At 43.3% G+C, this 12,204-nt stretch overlaps 1 protein-coding gene across 1 annotated transcript; it reads left to right on the forward strand.

Moving 5' to 3' along the window:
* Nucleotides 1-7,448: 7,448 nt before the first annotated feature.
* Nucleotides 7,449-11,890, forward strand: LOC142251790 (galectin-4-like). The gene is made up of 4 exons (XM_075324840.1): nt 7,449-7,457; nt 7,756-7,844; nt 10,556-10,754; nt 11,771-11,890. Exons 1-4 carry the CDS (start codon nt 7,449-7,451, stop codon nt 11,888-11,890), a joined length of 417 nt encoding a protein of 138 aa, XP_075180955.1.
* Nucleotides 11,891-12,204: the final 314 nt, after the last annotated feature.

Here is a 12,204-nt window from a genome sequence, read left to right on the forward strand (position 1 = left end):
ACACAATGTAAGAACATTACATATTTGGAAAGTGACAGATTTCCTTTAAATGGTGTTGCCTCATAAGCAACATGTCACTTAAACATAAATATATAATTGCTGTGGTCCACTAATAAGACCCCCAATTATCCAAAAATTAAGAATTGGAAAATCTCCCCTTGTATAAGTCGAGTAGTTCATATTCTGTTCGCAGTGTAGCCACCACACCTTAAGTATGTGTGTTCTGCCGGCCGTAACTGAATATTTCCCTGCAGGGCAGGTAGTGTCTGTGAAGGGGGATGTGAAAAAGTTCTGTCTGTGTGCTACAGATTAAGAAGAGCTTGTGCAAAGACTTGTGCAACAATAAGGAGGGAAATGCAGAATAAATATGCACCTTTCTATTTTTACCTTTTTATTTTATTTCTTTCAATATTATTAAAAAATATTATTATTATTATTATTTTCTGATTATGGAATCATTAAGTGAAACCTCAGACTTTTGGTCATTTTGTTATTCTTTTTATTTATTATTATTATTATTATTTTTATTATTACTATTATTATTATTATTATTATTATTATTTTCTGATTATGGAATCATTAAGTGAAACCTCAGACTTTTGGGCATTTTTTTTCTTTTCATTATGTTATTATTATTATTATTATTATTATTATTATTATTATTATTATTATTATTATTATTTTCTGATTATGGAATCATTAAGTGAAACCTCAGACTTTTGGTCATTTTTTTTCTGTTTATTATTATTATTATTGTTGTTATTATTATTATTATTATTATTATTATTATTATTATTTTCCGATTATTGAATTATTAAGTGAAAGTTCAGACTTTTGGACTTTTTTTCTTGTATTAATAATAATAATAAATAATAATAATTTCTGATTATGGAATCATTAAGTGAAACCTCAGACTTTTGGACATTTTTTTTTCTTTTCATTATTTATTATTATTATTATTATTATTATTATTATTATTATTATTATTTCTGATTATGGAATCATTAGAGAACCAACCATCAGGCTTTTTCAATGTGAACTAAAGGCAATTCCATAGAGGCAGTAAGATGCTGAATGCAGGCATACCTGTCATATAAGGATTTGATGCTTGGTTAATGACATATCAAAGTTTTAGAAATGCCCTGCACTTTGATTGACGGGTGAAACAGGATTGGGCCTTTGTCAGTTGGGTCCTTGGCGATTATTGCTCCTCTAGCATCCTGCTGGCATGCCCTCTTTTCTTTATTTGAATATCACGCCGCATCTCCATTGCTACTGTTGGCGGCACATGTGCATTGCCACAGGTATTATGTATTCATTAAAATGGCGCCAGAGACCATGCATGCGCGTACCGCGATCTACGCCACCATTTTATTGAAGACACTGCATTGAAGACTATGAGTGGCAGGGGCGCGAGCGCATATTTTTTTTTTAAATCTGCACAGGCACTGATGCCTTTCATAGACTTCACTGCAGTGTCATCAATAAAACTCTACAAGAACAAAAAGCCTGTAAAAGAAAAACAGTACAATATTTTTAGTAAAAACAAATTGCAAAAATTATTTTTATTCCAAATTACATGATTTAAGTAAGGAAAAAAAATATTATCCCCAAATGTTGGATACATTTCCCCTGTGCCCCAGCACTATTGCCCCAATAGCACTAACTGTCATCTTCTATCGTACTAATGGGAAAATCTGTCTTCACTGAATACAGATTTTACCTGTTAGTTGAGAATAAAAGGTCAGTCCAGGAGGAAAAAAACTGATTTTCCTGATAAGATACATTACAAAGTGTCACAGAAAAAGCCCAGATCACGCAGACATCCCACCACTTCCACCAATATGCCATGAAAAACCACTCTGCTGCCTCCAATCATCAGGACAATACACAATTGACTGATGCTTAATGGACAAAGCCAACGGCAGTTTTCACTACTGTACCGATTATTGAGTATTTTCACAGTGAACATATAGTGTATACACAACCGATTCCAAAGCATGTAATATATATATACTTTGGTAAGGTCCACTGCCAAGCTCCACAATAACCCAAACAAAAACTAGCTACCGCCATCAATTATTTATACAGGTTGATTTGACACGCCTTACTGGCAACGTTTCACCTCTCGAGGCTTCAGGGATGCGACCTATAGAGCAAGAGGATTACAGCTATTAAATTTTATATATTTAATCCGAAAAATAGGCAGTGTTCATAAAAATATGCAAAAAATCTTACAATGGGGAACAAAACAATACAGTATATTCAGTGACATACAAATCAAATTCATAAACAAATGAAAAGTACTAGCCAGATGTCACGGAAATGGCAAAAATCTCTGGAGGGAAGACGTAGCATCGTATCTTCCGCCATTGAACCAAGGTGTCAATTCAAAATCTCTATTTATTAAAGAACAGTCACTCCCACATAACTCTCCTTGGTGACCTCAGATGCAGCAGGGCATGGGATGTTGCATAAAAAAATGTATGGGATCCCCAGCTTGCAAAATATCATTGTACCTGGAGGTCCCAGTTGGAGGATTTTAATGCCTTATTTCCTATCTTGATTCCAGCTATCCATAGATAGTAAATATGTCATTTACAAAGCCATTCTTAGGGCTCCTTCCCTCCTGAGCCCTGCGGTGCTGCCAAACAGTACTGTACAGTCATATGTGGGGTATTGCCACGTTCAGGAGAAGTTGTATAACACATTATGGGGCCTTTTTTTTTACCTATTCCTTTTGTGAAAATTGGAAATCTGGGGTTACAACAACATTTTAGTGGTAAAAATTTAATTATTGTTTGTTCATCACACAATATGATGAAATTATGTGAGACACCTGTAGTGTCAATATGCTCACTGCACCCATGGATGAATTCATTGAGTGGTGTAGTTTGTAAAATTGGGTCACTTGTGGGGGGGTCTCTGCTGGTCTGGCACATCAGGGGCTCCGCCAATATGACATGGTACCTTCACACCATTCCAACTAAATCTGCACTCCAATATGGCGCTCCATGTCTTCTTTACTTTCTATTGTGCCTTAAAAGTAGTTTTTGACCACATATGGGGTATTGGTGTACTCAGTAGAAATTGAACAACTAATTGTATGGTCAATTATCTCCTGCTACCTTGTGAAAATTAAAGATTTGGGGATAACGCAACATGTTTGTGGTAAAAAATGTATGTTTTCATTTTCACGGCTTAACGTTATAAAATTTTGTGAAGCACCTGGAGGTTCAAGGTGCTCACTAAACATCGAGTCTACAAAATGGGGTCACTTGTGGGGGGTTTCCACTGTTTAGACAACAGAACGGCTCTACAAACACGACATGGCATCCACTATCTATTACAGACAATTTTGCATTCTATAATTCAAATAACGCTCCTTCCCTTCCAACCCCTGTTGTGCGCCCAAACAGTAGAGTTTCTCCACATTTGGGGTATCGGCGTACTCAGTAGAAATTGCTCTAGTTTTACAGTTCATTTTCTGCGGTTACCCTTGTGAAAATGCATGTCCCCAATCTATTAAAGCCAAAATGGTGCTCTTTCCATTCCAAGTCGTGCCGTGCGCCCAAACAGTAGTTTTCCTCCACATATGGGGTATCGGCAAACTGAGGAGAAATTTCACAACAAACTGTATGTGCATTTTGTTCTGTTACCCTCACGAAAGAAAAATTGGGGGCTAAAGTAACGTTTTTGTGGCAAAAAGTAAAATTTTCATTTTTTTCCTTCCACATTTCTTTAGATCCCCTAAGCACCTGAAGGGTAAAAATAACTTCTTGGATGTGGTTTTGAGTAGTGTGAAAGGTGCAGTTTTAAGAATGGGGTCACTTTTGGGAATTTTCTGTCACCTAGGCCTCTCAAAGTCACTTCAAATGTGGTGTGGTCCCTAAAAAAATGGTTTTCTAAATTTTGTTGGAAAAATTAGGAATTGCTGATAATCTTTGAACCCTTCTAACTTCCTAAGAAAAATATTGCTTAAAAATCGTGCCGATGTAAAGAAGACGGGGAAATATTATTTTGTGTGATATACAGTAACTCTTTAGTTTAAGAGAATAAAAATTCAAAGTTTGAAAATTGCTAAATTTTCACCAAATTTCCGATATTTTCACAAATAAATGCAAAAAATATCATTCGAAATTTACTAATGTCATGAATACAATATGTCACAAAAAAAGCAGCACATTCTCTGTCGTCCAGCAGGAGTCTCTCCTGCTTAGTGGCTCGTAGTATGAAGTGGTTTTTCCAGATTTTGGGAATAGGATGCAGACGTCGAACCGGTCCCTTTCCGCTGGATATAAAGCATTTTTCGTCTTCTTTTCTATTGAGAAAGTCTTTATAGCAGCACACATGGCGTATGTACCCGCTCCAGGCTATCAACCGATGTCCAAACCCGTGAGAACCGGCTAGTTGTCCTCCAAGTTGTCTAATTAGACTGCAATAATGTATAATAATGATATACTGTCTCTTAACTTCAATGCATTGAACATTTTTGCAAAATGAACAGATATCGGGCAGGATTCACTGTCACCGGTTGGGCTGTCTATTAGGATTGACCATCCAGATGGTATTAGCATCCGCCGGTTTTGGTTGCATGCAGGAGGGATCCGGCTGCCCCTTCTGTAGAGATTGGGGGCACAACTTGGGGTTTTCCTATTCTTTTTCTCTATTGCGGATATATTTCTGCACAGGGGTCTACAAAGTAAAGTGAAATATAGGCAGGGAATGGAAGGGAGAAGAGGCGCTCCCGAGTATGCCATCGATCCTCCCCGTGCTAACTCCATGTCTCTCCCCTCTTCCCTGCCGTCCACGTGTAGTGCAGTCCCTGGCTCGTTCCCCCTGTGGATGCCCAAATTAAATGTCGGTTTCTGCCCTCTTCTCTCAATTGTATGACCATCCTCATGTTGGGTGGTCCTCGGCTTGTCCCCCCGTGGCCACCCACGTGTTGCATGGTCGTCAGCATCCTTTCATTGTCATCCACGTGTAGTGCAGTCCCCGACTCGTCCCCCCTCCCCCCGCGGATGCCCACGTGTGCATGGTCTTCAGCTCCTGCCTAGGCCCCAGGCCTTGCACATGTTGTGTAGAGTTTCCTGGTCTCCAGCCTAGGGAGCACGCACACTTCCTATCCCTTTATAGGGAGGTGTACGCACTATGCTAAGGTGTCCCCAGCCTATCACTGGGAGGCACCAGCTATTCAGGGTTCCTGCCCCCTGTTGGGAGGAGCCAGAGCATTGCATTAGGTTCTTGCCTAGTACCTGCGTTGGGTATGTCTGTGTGCTCTAGTCTGCAAGCCTCCAGCACCAGTTCTGCTCTGCTGGGTTCAAGTTTGTTTCCCCAGATCCGTCCTGTCTGTGTTCTGTATGTGAAGATCTACTGTGTTCTATAAGCCATGCTGTGTTCTGTATCTGAAGCCCTGCTGTGCCAGCATCACCATGCTGTGGTCCACACCTGTTGTGCCAGCATCACCCTGCTGCGGTCCACGCCTGTTGTGCCTGTACCACTTTGGTGCAGTCCACACCTGTTGTGCCTATACCACCCTGTTGCGGTCCATGCCTGTTGCGCCTGTACCACCCTGCTACGGTCCACGCCTGTTGTGCCAGCATCACCCTGCTGCGGTCCACGCCTGTTGTGCCTGTACCACTTTGGTGCAGTCCACACCTGTTGTGCCTATACCACCCTGTTGCGGTCCATGCCTGTTGTGCCTGTACCACCCTGCTACGGTCCACGCCTGTTGTGCCTGTAGCACCCTGCTGCAGTACACGCCTGTTGTGCCTGAACTACCCTGCTGCAGTGCACACCTGTTGCGCCTGTACCACCCTGCTACGGTCCACGCCTGTTGTTCCTGTACCACTCTGCTGCGGTCCACGCCTGTTGTGCCTGTACCACTCTTCTTCGGTCCACGCCTGTTGTGCCTGGACCACACTGCTGCAGTCCATGCCTGTTGTGCCTGTACCACTCTGCTGCAGTGCACGCCTGTTGTGCCTGTACCACCCTGCTATGGTCCACGCCTGTTGTGCCTGTAGCACCCTGCTACAGTGCACGCCTGTTGTGCCTGAACTACCCTGCTGCAGTGCACGCCTGTGTACCACCCTGCTGCGGTCCACGCCTGTTGTGCCTGTATCACTCTGCTGCGGTCCATGCCTGTTGTGCCTGGACCACACTCCTGCGGTCCACGCCTGTTGTGCCTGTACCACTCTGCTGCAGTGCATGCCTGTTGTGCCTGTACCACCCTGCTACGGTCCACGCCTGTTGTGCCTGAACTACCCTGCTGCAGTGCACGCCTGTGTACCACCCTGCTGCGGTCCATACCTGTTGTGCCTGGACCACACTGCTGCGGTCCACGCCTGTTGTGCCTGTACCACTCTTCTGCAGTGCACGCCTGTTGTGCTTGTACCACCCTGTTATGGTCCACACCTGTTGTGCCTGTATGGGGGCACGGGAAACAGTGAGGCAATGGGATGCAGTCAGTGGGGCTTTGGGATACAGTCAGCGGGGCATTGGGAAACAGTCAGTGGGGCATTGGGATACAGTCAGTGGGGCATTGGGATACAGTCAGTGGGGCACTGGGAAACAGTCAGTGGGGCATTGGGAAACAGTCAGTGGGGCATTGGGATACAGTCAGTGGGGTATTCGGAAACAGTCAGTGGGGTATTGGGAAACAGTCAGTGGGGTATTGGGAAACAGTCAGTGGGGAATTGGGATACAGTGCAGTACGGGATACAGTGGAGCACTATGCAGCTGGCCTTAGTGACACTTTAGACATTAGGATCACTTTGTGGCAACCAACAAAATGGCTACGCACTGTGATCCTAAACTTCATATTCCCTTATCTTTTTGGAAACACCCAGATTGGGAAGGGGAAGTGCATCACACACAGGAGAGCAGATTCCACCCACTTTTACTGCAGCTGTAATGTGAGCTAGTTCTACAGTAGTTCTACAGCAGGATTTCAGCAGCTGCTCCCCCTAGTGTTTAAGAGTGGAAAATATCAAACTTTTAATTGTTTTTTTTATATTTTTCCCAATTAAAAATAAATAATATTATTTAAAAATAACATTAATGCTTTATATTTTTTCGGTTATTGAAAAAAAAAAATATTTTTTTTACAACACCTTCCCTTTAAGCGATTGGGTCTACATCGCAGACAGTAGCTTTCTATAATTCCATGATGGGCTGCATTTGTTGGGTCCAATGTCTGTGTTTCCTCATGTTTTCCCCATTGTGAGTCAAACCTGAGCAGAGTAGTTAAGTTCGATTGCTCGGTGGCACACCCTGTATGCAATATGTCTGCAGGCAAGAACTGCAAACTAAAAGAAACAGCAAGTCGCACCCGTCATATTTCGTAACACGCCTGGAAGAAGAAACAAATACAGCAATGGCAAAAGAGAAGTTCTTACTCCACCTAAAAATGCAAACTGTGCCTATACAAGGTCATCCGATAATACGTCATGGTCATGGTGAGGGTCTGAATGACAAAACTTCATCATGTCTAGTCCTCTCCACTTACTGGTGCGAGTAGGGTGTCAATAAGCCAATCTTTTTGCGGTTTTTCAAGCAGACAAAAACAAAAATGCAACATTTTATATTAACAATTCTAAAATCTCATTCACACAGTGCGTTTTTTTCCAAAAGATGACTCAAGTTTTTATATTTTCCTTTTAAATTTTAAATTTGAGGTTTGGAATAAAAGCAAAAAAAAAAAATGACAATAAGATTTCTAATCCTAATCACTTCTTTTTCGGTGATTTGTTGCAGCCCGTCCCCGATATCACTATGATACCTGGAGGCTTGCGGGTGGGGATGGTTGTAAGTATTCGGGCCACACGTCCCAGTAAATATGACAGGTAAGACCAATCATACAGTTTTATGGATTTTTCTTTAGTAATGATATTTATTAAAAATGAATAAACACTCTTTTATACATTGGAGCAATGACAATTCTAGGTTCTTTGTTTTCTGGTTCCTTTCATCAATCTCTTATGTTTCTTGGACAATCATAGACAAATTATTACCTTTCGCTCATATTCTAGAGGGGAGATACCGATGTCTGATAGATTAAAAGACGCAGACAGATACGGTTTACTATTTGAGGTAACTGTCAGCAGCAATGTTCATGCTTGTCTTAGAGACATCAGTTTATACTTTTATTTCATTGTCATTATTCTCCTAAGTATTCAATTTTTTATTTTTTTTTTAAATCTTCCATACGGTTCCAGAGATATGGGCTTTTTTAGTTAGTGCTAAATTGTATGGCTTTTAGTAGGGGGCGTGACTCACAGATCCTTTTGGGTGTGGCTCACAGATCCTCTTGGGTGTGACTCACAGATCCTCTTGGGTGTGGCTCACAGATCCTCTTGGGTGTGGCTCACAGATCCTCTTGGGTGTGGCTCACAGGTCCTCTTGGGCATGGCTCACAGGTCCTCTTGGGCTTGGCTCACAGATCCTCTTGGGCGTGGCTCACAGATCCTCTTGGGCTTCTCTCACAGATCCTCTTGGGTGTGGCTCACAGATCCTCTTGGGTGTGACTCATAGATCCTCTTGAGTGTGGCTCACACAGATCCTCTTGGGCATGGCTCACAGATCCTCTTGGGTGTGTCTTTAGGCTGTGAGTCACTACTCCTTACTACAGATCATAAAAAGTAGTACTAAATAACTCTGAAAATGTATGCCAGATTTAAAAAAAAAAAAAAAAAGAATACTCAGGGGAAAAAAGGGAATAAAACAGGATAAAAACTAGGCACTTTTTAATCTGGAGACAGGTCCACTTCAAGATCGTCATTTTCTATGGACTTGTAACCCATGGGTGCTATCACAATGTGACTGTAGGGTAGCGAGGGACAGGGGCTTCTATGCTGGCCCTCATACTAGGGTTGCCTAGGTTATGTAAAAATTAAGATAGTCCAGCTCACCCCATACTTTGGCGTTTAATCCTCTAACGCCATGGAAGTACAAGATCCCGCTGCTGTTGTCAGCGTGTATATCAGCAAGTAAAAGAAAGAAACCAGCTTCCAGTAAAATTTCACTAAAATCCGCTTCTTTATTGGAGTCTTTAAAATTGTACAAAATAGTGGATCTCACAAGAAATAGACAGGAGTCACAACACCAGATGCGTTACGATCAAAAACTGATCTTAGACTTGGTGATTCTTTACTTGTCCCTAAGTTATTCCTAACCTCAGGGCTAGCCCTAATGGTGGAGATGCCTGAGTCTCGTACCTAGCTATGCTCTTGACCAGAATGAATCTGCTTCTGCCCTCCCACCAGGGAAGGAAGGGGCAGGAGGGAGATGGAAACATAAGTAAAAACAGACAGGGGAAAAACAAAAACACTGACACAAGTAAACTCACAGGAACAATGAGAGACGCAGGAGAACAGCAAGAGCAGGAAGGTAGCAACAAAAAGACAACAAGGGTTAACTCCATAACCACACTCAACAACAAGTGCTACAACCATCAGTTAGTTTGGATCACAACACTTCACTAGACCAACTTAGATCAACTATAGCTGGCATAGAAGGAAGGATTTAGGGGTACTTTGCATGCTGCGACATAGCTAGCCGATGCTGGCGATGCCGAGCGTGATAGTCCCCGCCCCCGTTGCACATGCGATATCTTGTGATAGCTGCCATAGCGAACATTATCGCTACGGCAGCTTCACACGCATTTACCTGCCCTGCGACGTCGCTCTGGCCGGCGACCCACCTCCTTCCTAAGGGGGCGGTTCGTGCGGCGTGACAGCGACGTCACACGGCAGGCGGCCAATAGAAGCGGGGGGGCAGAGATGAGCGGGACGTAAACATCCTGCCCACCTCCTTCCTTCCGCATTGCCGTCGGGACGCAGCACGGAGATTTTCCTCGCTCCTGCTTCTTCACACACAGCAATGTGTGCTGCCGCAGGAACGAGGAACAACATCGTACCTGTCGCTGCAGCGAAATTATGGAAATGTCCGACACTACACAGATCACCGATTTTCGACGCTTTTGCGATCGTTTATCGGTGCATCTAGGCTTTACACGTTGCGACGCCGTTACTGGCGCATGATGTGCGTCACTTTCGATTTGACCTCGACGATATCGCAGGATCAGCATTCCACAATCGAACATGCTGGTTCCTCATCTCCCCGAACAAAATATTTCAGTCAAAACTCTTGAAATAAGCTGGATCAGCCAACGTTACTCTACTGTGTATTGGGGCTTTAGTCTGGATTTCTATTGAAGGGACGGAAACCCATGAACAACTTCTCTACTACAGTATGTGACAAAAGGGAACCTGGCAAATCAATATTTTGACAGATTTCCTATCTCTCTGTCATGCTTGCTCATGACATGAACAGGAGTGAGGGTCAGCAAAAAAATGGTCAAAATCTCTAGTATATGGTCAAAATGGGTCCAGACCTACAGTGCTGGCTAATCCTTTAGTAGGAAGACCTTCTGGATTAACCAACTGCGCCGGTGGCTCCTCAGAGACGGAAATGCGGCTCCATATTTTCCTGCTTCCTATGTTTCTAGTTTATTACTTTGTTTTGATGCCTTGATATTTCTTTTTTATTGGTGAAGGTTTTCTATCAGTTTTGCCAACGGACAGGACGAGACGTCAGACATTGCTCTCCAAATGAATGTTCGAGATGATGACGAGGTAACCTTTAACTCAAGACAAGGCCAAGTTTGGGGGAATGAAGAGGTGAAGAAAAACACGACCTTGAAGTCCGGGAAAGTCTTCAACATCATGTTCAAGGTTGAGAAAAACAACTATCAGGTAAGATGGACACACTGTAATGTCGGCGTGCCTGCAACGGCCCACTTCCTTCACCCGGTAGAGATGCTGATGCACTCACCACCGCTCCTCGCCAGCTTGTTCCCCTGCTCCTTCTCCGGTTTCTGCACTCTAGGACCTAGGCACGTCATGCAAGTCGGCTGGTTATATCCTTAGGGTGCGTGCGAGTTCCCCATCTCTTAAAGGGACACCGCGTAACTTGGAAATATTCCCCAGCCTATGTAAAGTAGGCACTGAGTATTTAAGTGCAAAGAGGAGGGGAGCCAGCACTGCTTATGAATGGCATGCAACAATGAAAAAATAAGTGAGTAATAACTGAGTATTTAAGGCACCTTCCCATATAGGGAGGTGCCTTAGCAATTAGGTTCCTGTTGAGCTTGATCCTGTCAGAACATCAGTCTGCTGTCTGCCCATACCTGAACGTACTCTATCCAATCAGCCTCCACTACCTGCTCCGTCCTGCCTGACCTACATACCTACGTCACTGACCCTTGGGTTAGCTGTTGCAGTACCGGGACTGTCCTGGTGTGGTACCTGGTGTCTACAAGCAGCCCAGTCCATCCTCACCATCGGAGGCGCTGGTAAATGCTCAACAGGCACTTAGTCATGCCCCTCCAGGGTAAGCTTGATCCGTGGTGCAGTGGGTCCACACTCACTAGCGTTACACACACACATTATTATAGAGAGGTATTCCACTCCAGTAGGTGTAATGTGATGGTGAGCTGGTACTTTTGGCCATAATGTAGCCAAACTGTCGCATTATTGATCTCTCGAGTTACTGATTTCACTTATTTGATTGCAAGGAAAAGGTAAAAAAGTACAAAATTCAATAGGTCTGGACCTTGTTCCCAGACAAATGGTTCAATTCTCCCAATCGACTTTGGAAATCATTGTAACATTGTCATTTGGCATCCAATTTTTACGGATGAGAGTGGCACTAATACTCGAGCACCATTGTAACAGAAATTTGGTAACCTCAATCATCTTCCCCTCTACAGGTGTTTGCAAATGGCACCCGTTTCTTTGAATATGAACACAAAATACCTCTGGATGAAGTGAATTTGATGCGGGTGGAGGACGACATCGCAATCCAAGAGCTAAGCATTTTAGGCAATTGACCCGCTGCAAAGGACGTAAGTATCAATCAGGACCTGTAACTGTAATGTTATAATGGAGATAATCTAAACCCCTTCCCCAATCTTTGTGTATATAGTATGGGCAAAGAAACATGTCCATTTCTTTGTCGCTCCATTGGGAGACCCAGACAATTGGGTGTATAGGCTATGCCTCCGGAGGCCGCACAAAGTATTACACTAAAAGTGTAAAGCCCCTCCCCTTCTGCCTATACACCCCCCGTGCTCCCACGGGCTCCTCAGTTTTTATGCTTTGTGCGAAGGAGGCAGACATGCACGCACAGCTCCACAGATTGGTC

The sequence above is a fragment of the Anomaloglossus baeobatrachus genome, chromosome 9, assembly GCF_048569485.1.
Source record: "Anomaloglossus baeobatrachus isolate aAnoBae1 chromosome 9, aAnoBae1.hap1, whole genome shotgun sequence".
NCBI classification, from domain to species: Eukaryota; Metazoa; Chordata; class Amphibia; order Anura; family Aromobatidae; genus Anomaloglossus; species Anomaloglossus baeobatrachus.

Excerpts from the sequence above, each read along its gene's own strand:
- LOC142251790 (XM_075324840.1), top strand. Across the intron at positions 7,845-10,555 it reads CGTCCCAGTAAATATGACAG|GTTTTCTATCAGTTTTGCCA; the intron begins GTAAGACCAATC and ends TTATTGGTGAAG. Across the intron at positions 10,755-11,770 it reads TTGAGAAAAACAACTATCAG|GTGTTTGCAAATGGCACCCG; the intron begins GTAAGATGGACA and ends TCCCCTCTACAG.